The sequence below is a fragment of the Haliotis rufescens genome, unplaced genomic scaffold (assembly GCF_023055435.1).
Source record: "Haliotis rufescens isolate VD_foot unplaced genomic scaffold, xgHalRufe1.0.p SCAF_8, whole genome shotgun sequence".
Taxonomy (NCBI): domain Eukaryota; kingdom Metazoa; phylum Mollusca; class Gastropoda; order Lepetellida; family Haliotidae; genus Haliotis; species Haliotis rufescens.
In genome coordinates, this window is record NW_025964372.1 from 43,357,186 (window position 1) to 43,377,195 (window position 20,010).

General features: G+C 42.0%; 1 protein-coding gene across 3 annotated transcripts in view; it reads left to right on the forward strand.

The window, feature by feature from the left end:
* Positions 1-16,663, forward strand: part of LOC124151939 (E3 ubiquitin-protein ligase LRSAM1-like) — a 48,449-nt gene extending 31,786 nt beyond the window's left edge. For all 3 annotated transcript variants that reach the window (XM_048389221.1, XM_048389220.1, XM_048389222.1), the window contains 6 exons: positions 8,780-8,875; positions 9,524-9,622; positions 9,885-10,016; positions 11,045-11,164; positions 12,792-12,935; positions 14,151-16,663. In XM_048389221.1, the coding sequence (XP_048245178.1) occupies positions 8,780-8,875; positions 9,524-9,622; positions 9,885-10,016; positions 11,045-11,164; positions 12,792-12,935; positions 14,151-14,279 (720 nt within the window). In that variant the 3' untranslated portion in view covers positions 14,280-16,663. The remainder of the gene's footprint in view (positions 1-8,779; positions 8,876-9,523; positions 9,623-9,884; positions 10,017-11,044; positions 11,165-12,791; positions 12,936-14,150) is intronic.
* Positions 16,664-20,010: the final 3,347 nt, after the last annotated feature.

Consider the following 20,010-nt stretch of genomic DNA (forward strand, 5'->3'; position numbering starts at 1 on the left):
GTCAATATTGACCAATACTCCACTGTTAGAGCTGGTATGTAGCCTTGTGTCAATATTGACCAATGCTCCACTTTTAGAGCTGGTACGTAGCCTTGTGTCAATATTGGACAATACTCAACTGTTGGAGCTGGTACGTAGCCTTGTGTCAATATTGACCAATTCTCCACTGTTAGAGGTTGTATGTGACCTTGTGTCAATATTGGACATTACTCCACTGTTAGAGCTGGTATGAGCCTTGTGTCAATATTGGACAATACTCCACTGTTAGAGCTGGTATGTGACCTTGTGTCAATATTGGACAATACTCAACTGTTAGAGCTGGTACATGACCTTGTGTCAGTATTGGACAATACTCCACTGTTACAGCTGGTATGAACCTTGTGTCAATATTGGACAATACTCCACTGTTAGAGCTGGTATGTGACCTTGTGTCAATATTGGACAATACTCCACTGTTAGAGCTGGTATGAACCTTGTGTCAATATTGGACAATACTCCACTGTTAGAGCTGGTATGAACCTTGTGTCAATATTGGACAATACTCCACTGTTAGAGCTGGTATGAACCTTGTGTCAATATTGGACAATACTCCACTGTTAGAGCTGGTATGTGACCTTGTGTCAATATTGGACAATACTCCACTGTTAGAGCTGGTACATGACCTTGTGTCAGTATTGGACAATACTCCACTGTTACAGCTGGTATGAACCTTGTGTCAATATTGGACAATACTCCACTGTTGGAGCTGGTATGTGACCTTGTGTCAATATTGGACAATACTCCACTGTTAGAGCTGGTATGAACCTTGTGTCAATATTGGACAATACTCCACTGTTAGAGCTGGTATGTGACCTTGTGTCAATATTGGACAATACTCCACTGTTAGAGCTGGTATGTGACCTTGTGTCAGTATTGGACAATACTCCACTGTTGGCGCTGGTACGTAGCCTTGTGTCAATATTGACCAATACTCCACTGTTGGAGCTGGTATGTGACCTTGTGTCAATATTGGACAATACTCCACTGTTAGGGCTGGTATGTGACCTTGTGTCAATATTGACCAATACTCCACTGTTGGAGCTGGTACGTGGCCTTGTGTCAATATTGGACAATACTCCACTGTTAGAGCTGGTATGAACCTTGTGTCAGTATTGGACAATACTCCACTGTTGGAGCTGGTACATAGTCTTGTGTCAATATTGACCAATACTCCACTGTTAGAGCTGGTACGTAGCCTTGTGTCAATATTGACCAATACTCCACTGTTAGAGCTGGTACGTAGCCTTGTGTCAATATTGACCAATACTCCACTGTTAGAGCTGGTACATGGCCTTGTGTCAATATTGGACAATACTCCACTGTTGGAGCTGGTACGTAGCCTTGTGTCAATATTGACCAATACTCCACTTTTAGAGCTGGTACGTGGCCTTGTGTCAATATTGGACAATACTCCACTGTTAGAGCTGGTATGAACCTTGTGTCAGTATTGGACAATACTCCACTGTTGGAGCTGGTACATAGTCTTGTGTCAATATTGACCAATACTCCACTGTTAGAGCTGGTACGTAGCCTTGTGTCAATATTGACCAATACTCCACTGTTAGAGCTGGTACGTAGCCTTGTGTCAATATTGACCAATACTCCACTGTTGGAGCTGGTATGAACCTTGTGTCAATATTGGACAATACTCCACTGTTGGAGCTGGTATGTGACCTTGTGTCAATATTGGACAATACTCCACTGTTAGAGCTGGTATGTAGCCTTGTGTCAATATTGGACAATACTCAACTGTTGGAGCTGGTACGTAGCCTTGTGTCAATATTGGACAATACTCAACTGTTGGAGCTGGTACGTAGCCTTGTGTCAATATTGACCAATACTCCACTGTTAGAGCTGGTATGTAGCCTTGTGTCAATATTGACCAATGCTCCACTTTTAGAGCTGGTACGTAGCCTTGTGTCAATATTGGACAATACTCAACTGTTGGAGCTGGTACGTAGCCTTGTGTCAATATTGACCAATTCTCCACTGTTAGAGCTTGTATGTGACCTTGTGTCAATATTGGACATTACTCCACTGTTAGAGCTGGTATGAGCCTTGTGTCAATATTGGACAATACTCCACTGTTAGAGCTGGTATGTGACCTTGTGTCAATATTGGACAATACTCAACTGTTAGAGCTGGTACATGACCTTGTGTCAGTATTGGACAATACTCCACTGTTACAGCTGGTATGAACCTTGTGTCAATATTGGACAATACTCCACTGTTGGAGCTGGTATGTGACCTTGTGTCAATATTGGACAATACTCCACTGTTAGAGCTGGTATGAACCTTGTGTCAATATTGGACAATACTCCACTGTTAGAGCTGGTATGAACCTTGTGTCAATATTGGACAATACTCCACTGTTAGAGCTGGTATGAACCTTGTGTCAATATTGGACAATACTCCACTGTTAGAGCTGGTATGTGACCTTGTGTCAATATTGGACAATACTCCACTGTTAGAGCTGGTCCATGACCTTGTGTCAGTATTGGACAATACTCCACTGTTACAGCTGGTATGAACCTTGTGTCAATATTGGACAATACTCCACTGTTGGAGCTGGTATGTGACCTTGTGTCAATATTGGACAATACTCCACTGTTAGAGCTGGTATGAACCTTGTGTCAATATTGGACAATACTCCACTGTTAGAGCTGGTATGTGACCTTGTGTCAATATTGGACAATACTCCACTGTTAGAGCTGGTATGTGACCTTGTGTCAGTATTGGACAATACTCCACTGTTGGCGCTGGTACGTAGCCTTGTGTCAATATTGACCAATACTCCACTGTTGGAGCTGGTATGTGACCTTGTGTCAATATTGACCAATACTCCACTTTTAGAGCTGGTACATAGCCTTGTGTCAATATTGGACAATACTCAACTGTTGGAGCTGGTACGTAGCCTTGTGTCAATATTGACCAATACTCCACTTTTAGAGCTGGTACATAGCCTTGTGTCAATATATTGGACAATACTCAACTGTTGGAGCTGGTACGTAGCCTTGTGTCAATATTGACCAATACTCCACTTTTAGAGCTGGTACATAGCCTTGTGTCAATATTGGACAATACTCAACTGTTGGAGCTGGTACATAGCCTTGTGTCAATATTGGACAATACTCAACTGTTGGAGCTGGTACGTAGCCTTGTGTCAATATTGACCAATACTCCACTTTTAGAGCTGGTACATAGCCTTGTGTCAATATATTGGACAATACTCCACTGTTGGACCTGGTACATAGCCTTGTGTCAGTATTGGACAATACTCCACTGTTGGAACTGGTATGAACCTTGTGTCAATATTGGACAATACTCCACTGTTGGAGCTGGTATGTGACCTTGTGTCAATATTGGACAATACTCCACTGTTAGAGCTGGTACGTGACCTTGTGTCAGTATTGGACAATACTCCACTGTTACAGCTGGTATGAACCTTGTGTCAATATTGGACAATACTCCACTGTTAGAGCTGGTACATGGCCTTGTGTCAATATTGGACAATACTCCACTGTTAGAGCTGGTATGAACCTTGTGTCAATATTGGACAATACTCCACTGTTAGAGCTGGTATGAACCTTGTGTCAATATTGGACAATACTCCACTGTTAGAGCTGGTATGAACCTTGTGTCAATATTGGACAATACTCCACTGTTAGAGCTGGTATGTGACCTTGTGTCAATATTGGACAATACTCCACTGTTAGAGCTGGTCCATGACCTTGTGTCAGTATTGGACAATACTCCACTGTTACAGCTGGTATGAACCTTGTGTCAATATTGGACAATACTCCACTGTTGGAGCTGGTATGTGACCTTGTGTCAATATTGGACAATACTCCACTGTTAGAGCTGGTATGAACCTTGTGTCAATATTGGACAATACTCCACTGTTAGAGCTGGTATGTGACCTTGTGTCAATATTGGACAATACTCCACTGTTAGAGCTGGTATGTGACCTTGTGTCAGTATTGGACAATACTCCACTGTTGGCGCTGGTACGTAGCCTTGTGTCAATATTGACCAATACTCCACTGTTGGAGCTGGTATGTGACCTTGTGTCAATATTGACCAATACTCCACTTTTAGAGCTGGTACATAGCCTTGTGTCAATATTGGACAATACTCAACTGTTGGAGCTGGTACGTAGCCTTGTGTCAATATTGACCAATACTCCACTTTTAGAGCTGGTACATAGCCTTGTGTCAATATTGGACAATACTCAACTGTTGGAGCTGGTACATAGCCTTGTGTCAATATTGGACAATACTCAACTGTTGGAGCTGGTACGTAGCCTTGTGTCAATATTGACCAATACTCCACTTTTAGAGCTGGTACATAGCCTTGTGTCAATATATTGGACAATACTCCACTGTTGGACCTGGTACATAGCCTTGTGTCAGTATTGGACAATACTCCACTGTTGGAACTGGTATGAACCTTGTGTCAATATTGGACAATACTCCACTGTTGGAGCTGGTATGTGACCTTGTGTCAATATTGGACAATACTCCACTGTTAGAGCTGGTACATGACCTTGTGTCAGTATTGGACAATACTCCACTGTTACAGCTGGTATGAACCTTGTGTCAATATTGGACAATACTCCACTGTTAAAGCTGGTATGTGACCTTGTGTCAATATTGGACAATACTCCACTGTTAGAGCTGGTATGTAGTCTTGTGTCAATATTGGACAATACTCCACTGTTATAGCTGGTATGTGACTTTGTGTCAATATTGGACAATACTCCACTGTTAGAGCTGGTACGTGACCTTGTGTCAATATTGACCAATACTCTACTGTTGGAGCTGGTATGTAGCGTTGTGTCAATATTGACCAATTCTCCACTGTTGGAGCTGGTATGTGACCTTGTGTCAATATTGACCAATACTCCACTGTTGGAGCTGGTATGTGACCTTGTGTCAATATTGGACAATACTCCACTGTTAGGGCTGGTATGTGACCTTGTGTCAATATTGACCAATACTCCACTGTTGGAGCTGGTACGTGACCTTGTGTCAATATTGGACGATACTCCACTGTTGGAGCTGGTACATAGCCTTGTGTCAATATTGGACAATACTCAACTGTTGGAGCTGGTACGTAGCCTTGTGTCAATATTGACCAATACTCCACTTTTAGAGCTGGTACATAGCCTTGTGTCAATATATTGGACAATACTCCACTGTTGGACCTGGTACAAAGCCTTGTGTCAGTATTGGACAATACTCCACTGTTGGAACTGGTATGAACCTTGTGTCAATATTGGACAATACTCCACTTTTAGAGCTGGTACGTGACCTTGTGTCAGTATTGGACAATACTCCACTGTTACAGCTGGTATGAACCTTGTGTCAATATTGGACAATACTCCACTGTTAAAGCTGGTATGTGACCTTGTGTCAATATTGGACAATACTCCACTGTTGGAGCTGGTATGTAGTCTTGTGTCAATATTGGACAATACTCCACTGTTATAGCTGGTATGTGACTTTGTGTCAATATTGGACAATACTCCACTGTTAGAGCTGGTACGTGACCTTGTGTCAATATTGACCAATACTCTACTGTTAGAGCTGGTATGTAGCGTTGTGTCAATATTGACCAATACTCCACTGTTGGAGCTGGTATGTGACCTTGTGTCAATATTGACCAATACTCCACTGTTGGAGCTGGTATGTGACCTTGTGTCAATATTGGACAATACTCCACTGTTAGGGCTGGTATGTGACCTTGTGTCAATATTGACCAATACTCCACTGTTGGAGCTGGTACGTGACCTTGTGTCAATATTGGACGATACTCCACTGTTGGAGCTGGTATGTGACCTTGTGTCAATATTGGACGATACTCCACTGTTAGAGCTGGTATGTGACCTTGTGTCAGTATTGGACGATACTCCACTGTTAGAGCTGGTTCGTGACCTTGTGTCAATATTGACCAATACTCCACTGTTAGAGCTTGTATGTGACCTTGTGTCAATATTGACCAATACTCCACTGTTAGAGCTGGTATGTGACCTTGTGTCAATATTGACCAATACTCCACTGTTAGAGCTTGTATGTGACCTTGTGTCAATATTGACCAATACTACACTGTTAGAGTTGGTATGTGACCTTGTGTCAATATTGACCAATACGCCACTGTTAGGGCTGGTACATAGCCTTGTGTCAATATTGGACAATACTCAACTGTTGGAGCTGGTACGTAGCCTTGTGTCAATATTGACCAATACTCCACTTTTAGAGCTGGTACATAGCCTTGTGTCAATATATTGGACAATACTCCACTGTTGGACTGGTACATAGCCTTGTGTCAGTATTGGACAATACTCCACTGTTGGAACTGGTATGAACCTTGTGTCAATATTGGACAATACTCCACTGTTAGAGCTGGTATGTGACCTTGTGTCAATATTGGACAATACTCCACTGTTAGAGCTGGTACGTGACCTTGTGTCAGTATTGGACAATACTCCACTGTTACAGCTGGTATGAACCTTGTGTCAATATTGGACAATACTCCACTGTTAAAGCTGGTATGTGACCTTGTGTCAATATTGGACAATACTCCACTGTTAGAGCTGGTATGTAGTCTTGTGTCAATATTGGACAATACTCCACTGTTATAGCTGGTATGTGACTTTGTGTCAATATTGGACAATACTCCACTGTTAGAGCTGGTACGTGACCTTGTGTCAATATTGACCAATACTCTACTGTTGGAGCTGGTATGTGACCTTGTGTCAATATTGACCAATACTCCACTGTTGGAGCTGGTATGTGACCTTGTGTCAATATTGACCAATACTCCACTGTTGGAGCTGGTATGTGACCTTGTGTCAATATTGGACAATACTCCACTGTTAGGGCTGGTATGTGACCTTGTGTCAATATTGACCAATACTCCACTGTTGGAGCTGGTACGTGACCTTGTGTCAATATTGGACGATACTCCACTGTTGGAGCTGGTACATAGCCTTGTGTCAATATTGGACAATACTCAACTGTTGGAGCTGGTACGTAGCCTTGTGTCAATATTGACCAATACTCCACTTTTAGAGCTGGTACATAGCCTTGTGTCAATATATTGGACAATACTCCACTGTTGGACCTGGTACATAGCCTTGTGTCAGTATTGGACAATACTCCACTGTTGGAACTGGTATGAACCTTGTGTCAATATTGGACAATACTCCACTGTTAGAGCTGGTATGTGACCTTGTGTCAATATTGGACAATACTCCACTGTTAGAGCTGGTACGTGACCTTGTGTCAGTATTGGACAATACTCCACTGTTACAGCTGGTATGAACCTTGTGTCAATATTGGACAATGCTCCACTGTTAAAGCTGGTATGTGACCTTGTGTCAATATTGGACAATACTCCACTGTTAGAGCTGGTATGAACCTTGTGTCAGTATTGGACAATACTCCACTGTTATAGCTGGTATGTGACTTTGTGTCAATATTGGACAATACTCCACTGTTAGAGCTGGTATGTGACCTTGTGTCAATATTGGACAATACTCCACTGTTAGAGCTGGTACGTGACCTTGTGTCAGTATTGGACAATACTCCACTGTTACAGCTGGTATGAACCTTGTGTCAATATTGGACAATACTCCACTGTTAAAGCTGGTATGTGACCTTGTGTCAATATTGGACAATACTCCACTGTTAGAGCTGGTATGAACCTTGTGTCAGTATTGGACAATACTCCACTGTTATAGCTGGTATGTGACTTTGTGTCAATATTGGACAATACTCCACTGTTAGAGCTGGTACGTGACCTTGTGTCAATATTGACCAATACTCTACTGTTGGAGCTGGTACGTGACCTTGTGTCAATATTGACCAATACTCTACTGTTGGAGCTGGTATGTAGCGTTGTGTCAATATTGACCAATACTCCACTGTTGGAGCTGGTATGTGACCTTGTGTCAATATTGGACAATACTCCACTGTTAGGGCTGGTATGTGACCTTGTGTCAATATTGACCAATACTCCACTGTTGGAGCTGGTACGTGACCTTGTGTCAATATTGGACGATACTCCACTGTTAGAGCTGGTATGTGACCTTGTGTCAATATTGGACGATACTCCACTGTTAGAGCTGGTATGTGACCTTGTGTCAATATTGGACGATACTCCACTGTTAGAGCTGGTATGTGACCTTGTGTCAATATTGACCAATACTCCACTGTTAGAGCTTGTATGTGACCTTGTGTCAATATTGACCAATACTCCACTGTTAGAGCTTGTATGTGACCTTGTGTCAATATTGACCAATACTCCACTGTTAGAGCTTGTATGTGACCTTGTGTCAATATTGACCAATACTACACTGTTAGAGCTGGTATGTGACCTTGTGTCAATATTGACCAATACGCCACTGTTAGGGCTGGTACGTAGCCTTGTGTCAATATTGGACGATACTCCACTGTTAGAGCTGGTATGTGACCTTGTGTCAATATTGACCAATACTCCACTGTTGGAGCTGGTACGTAGCCTTGTGTCAATATTGGACGATACTCCACTGTTGGAGCTGGTACGTAGCCTTGTGTCAATATGATCTTTCTGTTTAAGCTGTTTGTGTAAAGAAAACACCATCGATATTTACAGCCTGCTACACTCCAGTATATCTCCCTTCTCTCCGTATCTGTACCTTGATGCCAGATCTTACTTTGCTGTGGTTTGTATTAGATGTGGTGATGTTTGATTGTAGAACCTGATAGCTGAAAAGAGAATTGCGTTGTCGGCGATGTTGTCGCAGCTACTGGAGGAGCGGGACATGAGGCAGGTTGAAATCAGGAAGAGACTGGTATGTCATCCATTGTACAAGGGTCAAGATGGGGGGGGTCACAAGTCGCTAATCCGTAACATTGGGGGACTTTAGACAGTAGAGATTATGTTTTCATCTTAGTGTTTGTTTGTGTTTCATTCTACCATATTATCGAAGAATGTTTGATTCTCATTGGTTAAAAGGAGGTTTCCTTTTTGCTACAAAAACCCCTTTTAAATATATTAAGCCTTTTCACGCACAAAAAAATGTGCGCATGAATACATCGATAGTCTACATATCATATTAAATGGCTGCCGATTGATAACCCATATGAACTGTAAAACGTATCAATATTTCCTCTATTACACGCTGGGTCTCTAATACAAGCCGGGTCAGTGGCTCTTGCGAAATTCATTAATGGCTTAGTGTCTAATAGAGGAAATACGGAAGTTTGATATTGGATGTTTTTGGTGACGATATGATCTTCTAGTCCATAACCCTGACTGCTTCGATGATGAGATTACAAGACTTTACAAAGGCATATCTTCTCTCTATTTATGCATTTGAAAATTTGTGCTAAAGTGCTCAGTTCCAAATTAAAATAAGGGGTAACTACTCCACAGTGAGACTACATCAAATTTCCAAACACGGTAGGTTTTCTCCTAAGCGTGTGTGTTTGTGTTTCAGGGGGAGATGGAAGAGCGTCGGGAGATGGGACAGACGGACTACTGGCTGGTGCAGTACCAGCGTCTCATGGACAAGAAACCACAGAGACTCATCGACAGCGTTAGTACTGCAGATACCCTCTCTTACAATGCTTTACTTCTTCAATCCTGTAGATCCATTTATAGCTTTCTCTGCGTGAAGGAATTAATAAAATGAATAAATCATCAATCAGATGCCGAATTGCTTCAGACCGGGGGATATGTCATCTCCTGATGACTCTTGTCTATAAATGTTTTAATGGTTTAAAAAATGAAGCAGGCCAACTGGTAACTGTTACCGTTTTAACTGGGTATGTGTGTAACCATGGTAACTGTGGGTACAGGAGAATGCGCTGGAGGTGGAGGTGGTGAAAATTCTGCGGAAGTCGGGAGCAGACGACTACCTGCCTGTGTTCGCACGTCACAAGATCACCATAGAAACTATTATACAGCTCACAGAGGATGATCTCAAACAGGTGAGAGGCAGCATGTTGTGTGGTTAATTCCATGGCTGATCAGTACATCAGGGATTCCTTGATTGTATTATGCAAAATATACATCAGGGATTCTTTGATTGTATTATGCAAAATATACCTCAGGGATTCTTTGATTGTATTATGCAAAATATACATCCGTTATTCAGTTATGGCCTGATGAGACTCGTACATAGTACGAGTTGAAAGCGCTAGCCAATTAAAACTGTGTTCAATCTTACTCCACTTATTTAATTATTACTATATATATGTTTATATATGTATATAAAGAGAGAGGGGGATGGAGGGGAGGGGATAGAGAGAGCAGGGAGGAGAGAGAGACAGATGTTAAAGAATGGAGAGAATCCTTTGGTTAGTCATCAGTCATAATGTCAGTTGTACTCACAAGCTCACAAGGCTGGGAGGGATGTTTGATGTGGAAAAGCACACAGTGTCATTATTTAAAGAATCATGTGACGAGGGGTCCATGGGGTTTTATTTGTCCCGCGTTAGGTTTGTTTGTTTTTTACGAGTTTTTATGTCTTTATTTAAAGAATCATGTGACTTATAAGTTGTAGCTGGATCACGAGGGGTACATGGGGTTTTATTCGTCCCTCGTTAAGTTTCATACTACTCACCTCCGGCTCATCGAATAAAACCTAACACGGGACGAATAAAACCCCATGTACCCCTCGTGATCCAGCTACAACAAATTTATCTTACCGATATGTTTTAATGTGACATTGTAAAAGAACTAACACAAATTCAAAATTGATAGAAAACAGCTGTTCGATTGAGCTGAGGTTAACTTATGCTGTGTCACGTGACTTCCATTGACTCAGAAAAAATGTGTGGCTTTTTACTTTGACATACTTTGAAGTGGCGGGGTATAAGAGATTTATTCCCCCACTGAGAAATTTATTACCCTCCAAAGCGGATTACGTAGTATTTTATCAAGATCATGTGGACCAATCAGATCTCATCATTCTGACATGGAGGTATGATAAAGTAGTTTATCCATCTCTTCCCAGATCGGTGTTCATGAAGTTGGCCTGCGTAAGTCTATCTTGCGCTATACAGAGGAGATGAGAGTGGAGAACAAACTAGGGGGGATAACTCCGACGGTGGAGACTCCAGCCAAGGAGGTTGTGGTAAGTCCTCAATAACTCGATACAGCATTGAATAAGGGCTTTTCAAGTAGACTGATTTCTTGTGAAATATTAACTCCTAGTAATTAATGGTCGACTTGTGACAGTATCAGGTAGTAAGCTGACACACTGCTGCTGAAACAAGGTGAGACACACCCTATGGTATATTTAAAAAAGAGGAGTGAGTGAGTGAGTTGGGTTTAACGCCGCTTTTAACAGTATTCCAGTTATATCGCGGCATGTCAGCTTAATGTGGAAGGAAAGCCCGAAGTGATGCAGGTCTCAGACGTTTACCATTTTGGTGAAACCCACGAGCACGGGTATGGTGCGGACAAACCTAGAAACATAATTGGGGCGAACCGCGATTCGAACCCACAATGATAGGTTTCTGGCGTGCCAAAGGGACACAACTCTGCACAGCAAAATCGCGTCGCCTTAGACGACTGGGCCACCCGTGCCCCCTCAAAAAAGAGGAGTTGTCTGTAGCTGTACACATATTTCAGCAGACAATATGAAAATACTTTCAATATTTTGTTGAAACCCAAATTTGTAGGCCTCATGCCTCTGCCATAGTTTAGGAGGAATTGTTTATAATTTGGTTGTAAAAAGGAAAGTACAATTTTCAGAGGCCCATTGTCATTGAAATAAGATCTTTTATACTACTCAAAAGAAGTTAAGGACACTGTTTCAAAGCCTTTCAAATTTTCAAAGAGTGTTTTGTGTAATTCTTTGCAATCTTGAATTTTTTTATGGAAAACTGTATTACTCTACGACTCTGGGAACAATAAACATTTAATTTAAAAAAGAAGAAGTTAAGGACCAACCGAATTTTACAGATTACTATCGTTAATCTGTCATGGCATGGAGTAATATAAAAAAACTGGGTCATTCTTAACTTGTTTTGAGTAGTATACTATGATAAAAACCTGTCTGCATCAAGATATGAAGTGACCTTTGACCATCATATCTAAATGAAGGATCGTGGGTTCTGGGGCCAATCAGATGTCAGCTTTCTGAAACAACTTGTATAAAACAAACCCCACGCAGGACACAAATCTGCATCGATGGTATGCCCTGGCGGTACGTGTCACGGAGCCCGGAAATGACGGGTTATGAAATATCCACAATTTTATAATGGCGTGGACATAATCATCTACAATCGTCTTAGTTTGTTTTTGAGATACATAAATCAGATATACTGGTCTGAATGCTTTGCTGACTCGTATTGAGAATACAAAAGCCTTGTTGCTGATTGGCTGTTTAGAAAGTTCACCTGACGCAGCCTCCTATAGGGATGGCCTCTTGGCACAAAGGAATATCGTATACAAGTACAAGATCTTATTTGGGGGGATTGTTGAAGCCCTGATGGTAGAATTCAGAAATGGCCCCTAGAATAAACGCTGACCGCAATGAGGATTGGATTGTGACAAGATGAGAGGTGGTTGATGCTCATGCTATCACCATTGGTATGGCTTGCACAGGCTGCTGCAAATAGCAGGAATAGTGTGGATTTGGCACGCCACATTTCCTCAACATATTTCAGAATGTGATTAGAAGCATCGACATTAAGAGAGAAATAGAATCAGTCAACATGATGTTATAAACATGGCATCTGTCATCCTACTTGCAGACGTCCGCAGAAGAGCCGTCAACCTCCTCACAAGCCGAGCCCTCCGCGCCCGAGGACCCTGCAGCAGGGGCCATGTTTCAGAGACAGAGGTCAATCATCGCCCGGGGGATGAACTCCGAGTGCTCCATCTGTCTGGAAAGAGAGGTAATTAGTCCAGACCCCCCCCAATTTGAAAACCAAAAGCAGTTTGAAGACAAATGTAGACAAACCCCCCCAACTGAGAGAGGATTCTGTTATTGGACCCCTCCATGGATCCACTCTTGTGAGGAATAAAATAATATTTGTTCATGTATTCTGCTTCAATATGATACTGTAAAACGTGAAATAAATGCGAGCGTGAATTAAATGCGAAAAATGCGAGTGGTCTTTGCATTATTAAACATCGCTCTTTGCGACTGCATCAAAGGCCGACACGAACCAGCGCGCACGTATTGTTTTAGCTGAAGTACTCTACTCAGCGCTAATATGCCGTGCTATTTGGTGTGTGATTGGATTAATGTAAGGTTGGATTCAGGTGAGGATTTTCCTGTAAACCTGACAGAGGACAATTTGTTTGGATATAAATCCACTGATGCTTGAGAGGAGGGGGGTGTCGCATTCATATTGAGTCGCATTTTTGGCTAGGGGCCAGCGGTCGCATTCTTTTGGAGACGCATTAATTTCACGTTTTACAGTATATGACATTTGTTATGCCTGGCTGTATTTGAAACTGGAACCAGTTTAACATTTAGATTAAAGTAATCTAATGGCAATGAGTGAATGTGTGGAATTTATTAAAATGTGAAAAGTTTTTGTATGTGGATCATCAGTAATGATTAGAACGAGTGATTGTCTATTATCAGACGAGAGACAGCCCCGAGAGACACGACCAGCATTAGTCAGACACACAGACAAATGCATACTGGCTTACGTCTGGACTAGCACAAGCAGACACAAACACAGAGAGACCGACACATACATGCACGTACACAGACATGCACGTACACAGACATGCACACACACGCACGCAAGCACACACGCACGCAAGCACACACACACGTCTCTATGTAAGTGAAAAAATCTATATGCTTAACACCATTTTGCTTTACCTATTTACAGCCGATAACATTACTGACACATTGACTGTGACATAATTCAGCAGTCATCCTCTAACCCACTGGGTTTAACTTAACTAGGTTGTAAGAGGCGACTGTGGATCGGGTGGTCAGACTCGTACCCTGACCGGTTGTTGCTCATAACGTCAGTCATTGGTTTATGTCATCTAGGAATGTTCACCAACCACAGTCATATAGCTGGATTATTGCCCAGTGCAGAGTTAAACAACAAACAAACAAACAAACAAACACCTTGTTCTTGCAGTCCCAAGTGATCTTCCTCAACTGCGGACATATCTGCAGCTGTGTCATGTGTTGCGGACCACTGACGCTGTGTCCGCTGTGTCGAGCTCCGATCGTACAGAAGATCAAGCTCTCACAGCCGACAACGTGAATGACCTTCACCCCAGCAGATCAACAAAACCTGTTTCTCTTCCATGTAGATGAACTTGTGGAGACGTGGAACTCTATAATTTTATATTTCAGGTTTTGATATTTTCCAATTGTAATCGAAATGTGATGAACTGTAGCTTGTGGCCTTTCTGATTGTTGACTAGTATTTTGTGGTGAGTTTAGGAACCTAGGAGCTAGGTAATAGCAGAAAGACGAATCGTCTCTGTCACTGGCGTGAGGATATGGAAGATTTGCCCATTCCAGATTTAAAGAGTGGATCTATTAGAAAGACATTACTGATTTGTTTTTGTTTGCACCCTTATGAATTGTTGTATATCCTCATTTATTTTCATGTCTGAAAATGATCTGAGAAATTGTTTGACATTGATAAAATCCGGAGAATGTTGAAACCAACTAACAGCCTTGTTTTGGGGACTATTTTATTGTGTATGAATACGCTATTATAATGAAAGGGATGAAAGATGAGATGGAAGTGTCACTTTCTGTTTTTTCCAACATTATTTGGTCCGCGATGAATCTCGGCTTAATGCGTATTACCAGTCCTAAGGTCAAGGTCAGTTGAAGGTTGCCAAGTAATTTCAATGGCAGAAAGATAATTTTTGTACTGATGTTGCAATAAGACGCATTTAATAATAGATATTCATTTTGATATGACAAAATATTAGAGATTTAGTCTTTTTTATACCTGCATGAAATTATCCATATACTTGATGTACAAATTTACCGATTTTGAATGTAAATAATGTTTGATTATATGTCCATGCTGTGTAGTTTTCTGTGTAGACGTGTAGTAGGTTCTACCTTGAAGAAGGACCAAACAGTGAAAAATTACTAGAATGTCTGTGATACAGAATGTCAGCAAAATTAATAACATATTTGTCAGAACCCTTGGTTCCATTAAAAAGGTAAATCAAGTCTCCTGCATGTTAATCTTGGTAAGATAAGTGGCAAAGAAAACTTTGAAACTCCCCTGTGCACGGTAACATAAGCTGTAACTCCCCCGTGCATGTTAAAATAAGCAGAAACTCCCCCGTGCAAGTTAACATAAGCTGTAACTCCCCCGTGCAAGTTAACATAAGCTGTAACTCCCCTGTGCATGTTAACATAAGCTGTAACTCCCCTGTGCATGTTAAAATAAGCTGAAACTCCCCTGTGCATGTTAAAATAAGCTGAAACTTCCCTGTGCATGTTAAAATAAGCTGAAACTCCCCTGTGCATGTTAAAATAAGCTGAAACTTCCCTGTGAACGTTATCTTAAACAGAAACTCCCCTGTGCACGTTATCTTAAACAGAAACTCCCTCGTGCACGTTAGCATAAGCAGAAACTCCCCTGTGCACATTATCTTAAACGGAAACTCCCTCGTGCACGTGAACATAAGCAGAAACTCCCCTGTGCATGTTATCTTAAACGGAAACTCCCCTGTGCAGGTGAACATAAGCAGAAACTCCCCTGTGCACGTTATCTTAAACAGAAACTCCCCTGTGCACGTTAACATAAGCTGTAACTCCCCTGTGCACGTTAGCATAAGCTGTAACTCCCCTGTGCACGTTAACATAAGCTGTAACACCCCTGTGCACGTTAACATAAGCTGTAACTCCCCCGTGCACGTTAGCGTAAGTTGTAACTCCCCCGTGCACGTTAACATAAGCTGTAACTCCCCCGTGCACGTTAACATAAGCTGTAACACCCCCGTGCACGTTAACATAAGCTGTAACACCCCCGTGCACGTTAACATAAGCTGTAACACCCCCGTGCACGTTAACATAAGCTGTAACTCCCCTCGTGCACGTTAACATAAGCTGTAACTCCCCTGTGCACGTTAACATAAGCTGTAACTTCCCTGTGCACGTTAACATAAGCTGTAACTCCCCTGTGCACGTTAACATAAGCTGTAACTCCCCCGTGCACGTTAGCGTAAGTTGTAACTCCCCCGTGCACGTTAACATAAGCTGTAACACCCCCGTGCACGTTAACATAAGCTGTAACACCCCCGTGCACGTTAACATAAGCTGTAACACCCCCGTGCACGTTAACATAAGCTGTAACTCCCCTCGTGCACGTTAACATAAGCTGTAACTCCCCTGTGCACGTTAACATAAGCTGTAACTTCCCTGTGCACGTTAACATAAGCTGTAACTCCCCTGTGCACGTTAACATAAGCTGTAACTCCCCTGTGCACGTTAACATAAGCTGTAACTCCCCCGTGCACGTTAACATAAGCTGTAACTCCCCTGTGCACGTTAACGTAAGCTGTAACTCCCCCGTGCACGTTAACATAAGCTGTAACTCCCCTGTGCACGTTAACATAAGCTTTAACTCCCCTGTGCACGTTAACATAAGCTGTAACTCCCCTGTGCACGTTAGCGTAAGCTAGGTGATAAGTGAGTAATCAACACCTGTATGTATATTATTATTAGACTCGCGATATTGACTTACGATTGCTGTAGTGCTACATCATGTAGTTTAATGGCCCTGGGGTGGGGTGCATGGGTGCGGGGATCGGCTGTGATGCGCGGCGGGGTGGGTTGGGGATCGGCTGTGATGCGCGGCGGGGTGGGTTGGGGATCAGGCTTGGGTTGGTGTGAGGTGTTGGGATGCAAGTTTGGGCTGAACTTTCGGGGTTGGTCCAGTGGTCTACAGGAATTCTGTTACTCCCACCAACTACTTAGTGCTTTTAATGTTTTTCATAGTTATCAAGTGGAACTTCGGGGTAGAATTGGGCTCAGATACCGAGGAGATATACATACACCTGCTCAGAGGCTGATATTCAGCCCAAGTCTGCATTAATGTCAGTAAGAATTCTCAAATTGAAATTTCAAATTTCCCACTTCATATTCTTATGGTTATAACTATTTAAGTGTTATGGCTTTTGTATTTGTATTTCACTGACCATGTGACAACAGGACCAATAAGAATGAGAAGAGGCGTTATAACTTAGCCTTTTTATCTTGTCCGGCATTGCTACCTTAATGCTTTTACTGCTGTTCTTTCACTCGGAGCCACAGAAATTGTTATGCCAATCAGCAGTAGAATACTTAAGGTAGTAACGCAGGATGAGTATCCTAACTTCAAAAATGTTTAGATTTTACTAATTTTGGAATGTGAGGTGAGGTGAGGTGAAAATGTGGTTTAACGTCGCGTCCAAGATTATTGCACTTATATAGCGACGTGCATGTACGTGTGTGTGTTTGTGTGGCTGCTTGTACTAGTCCGGACTGATGCCGATTTATAGGGCTAGCCCACTGAGATACCATGCCACAGTTTAACATGAATACCCTACTCAGACACCGTATACTGACTCCGAGCCCACCAGTCCTTGTTTTAGCCCCTTAATGCCGAGCGCCAGACAGGGTAACAACAGGTACCATCTTTTAACGTCTTTTGGTATGACGCGGTCGGGGATCGAACCTCGGACCTTCCAGGGCGGATGCTCTACCACTAGACCACGGAGGCGGTAATTTTACAATGTAAAAGTGCTCCTAAATTATTATCGTGGGTTCAAATCCTGGTCCGCCCTGATGTTTCTAAATTTGTAAGCACCATACTAAATGGTAAATATTTGAGACCTGCATCACTTTGGGCTTTCTTCTCACAGTAAGCTGACATGCCTTGATGTTACTGTAATATAAAAGTGGTATTATTCACTCACAACTTCCAAAAGTACCCCTCCAAATGGTTATAATGAACCAGACTTGGCTTTTACAAAGAAAACAACTGACGCCTGTATACTCTCACAAACAAATAAAAACAGACAGAATTACTACCTCACATAATGCACTTCAGAAAGCTTTATATGCTCAAGAGAACCGATAATATTGGAATAAAGGGATCTGATAAATAGTTTTACTGACACACCTAGCTCTACTTAGAGATCGACATTGTTCATATACAAGTACTGTACAACCTGATGTAGAGCAGTACCTGGGAGATATATGTGAGATATATAAGATATCCTATAGACTTGATGTCCGTCATGTCATAATATTGTATATGTTCATATATATATATATATATATGTATATCATAGGATAGATTGTAGAATTGTAGATGCATAGATGAAATGCATGTTTGACCCAATGTTCTCAGTCTTGGCGTTTCTACAGTTGAACACTGAGGGCTCTGTAGGCTGGAGAAACATAGACTCGGGTAGCTGTGTCTCAAAACCGACCAACACTCAAGAACCAATATAAATGGTAATATGCCCCGCGGTCGGCATTTAATCATTTTTACTGATTTTATTGTATCCAGACTCTCTACCCTTTCTCCTCTATGTCCTCAACAAGTGTGTTAGATAAGTAACATGAGTTATGTCCCCTGGCCGGGTACTCTAATCCTTGACACAGGACAGGCGTCCATCTGACACAACCTGTCCTCCGATACTCCTCAGAGCCCTCGTGAACATGGATGCATTATGCTCAGCTTTGTTGTTGCATTATGGGTAAGACTGCCACAAGTTTCTAAGACGATATCTTCCCTTGGCAAGGGCGTTAACTGACTATCAAATTCCAGTTTCCACTCTTGCCCGACTAGGTTTACTTACATTTTGGCTGGATTAACGAGTCTGTGCATAGGCCAATCAACAATCAAAATCCTGTAATGAACTAAATATCCGGTTTGGAAACAACATGGATTTCAACCTGCAGATTTCGGTCAACTGTAGGATTTACAAAGCATGTGTACCGCCAACTGGGCGTTGACAGATATTTTGCAAATCTTTTCATGTTTATAATGAAGGTGCTCAAGTGATTATGATGCACTATGTGAGGTAAGGCCTGTTTTATTACAATATGGATCTTGATTATCAATCCGATCGTCCTGACTGGGTGCCGCCATTTTGTTTGAAGCATTGCAAGTGATATGAGAGGTGGAATCTGATTGGTCAATAGGAGGGGCATAGAATGGACATAACTCATAATAGTGCGCTGGTGGCGCTATGATCAAGCCTGGAAAATCCAGTCCTGTTTGACAAGGGTGGAAACTGGGCTTTTAAAGTCAGTTAACTCCCTTGCCTCGGGAAGATGCCATGAAGTAGAAAAATAGACGAAATACGTGATTCTGTGTTTGATTGAGTAGATTTTAAATCACTGACACTGTTTGATGTTTATGTTTAAAAGGACAATAAAATAGCTTGCCTCAAAAGCAAAAGGAATTTTCAAAACAGAGATTGTTGGCAGAGAAAATTCTTAAAACGAGCAATGAGAACTGATATCCATGTATAAAGCATGCTTATTGTCTAGAACATTCATACCAATATTATATTTAGTACATTGTTGGTCACAATCAACTAGATAAATAACCCCAGCTAGATAACCCCATCTAGATTATCTCAGCTTAATAACCCCAGCCAGATTACCCATACATAACCCCAGCTATATAACCCTAGCTAGATAACCCGATCTAGATTATCTCAGCTTAATAACCCCAGCCAGATTACCCATACATAACCCCAGTTAGATAACCCCAACCAGATTAACCAAGCCACATAACCCCAGCTAGATTATCCCAGATAAATAACCCCAGCCACATAACCCCAGCTAGATTATCCCCGATAAATAACCCCAGCCAAATAACCCCTAGCCACATAACCCCAGCCAAATTACCCCAGCCACATAACACCAACCAGATTACCCAAGCCACATAACCCAAGCTAGATTATCCCAGATAAATAACCCCAGCCAAATAACCCCAGCCACATAACCCCAGCCAAATT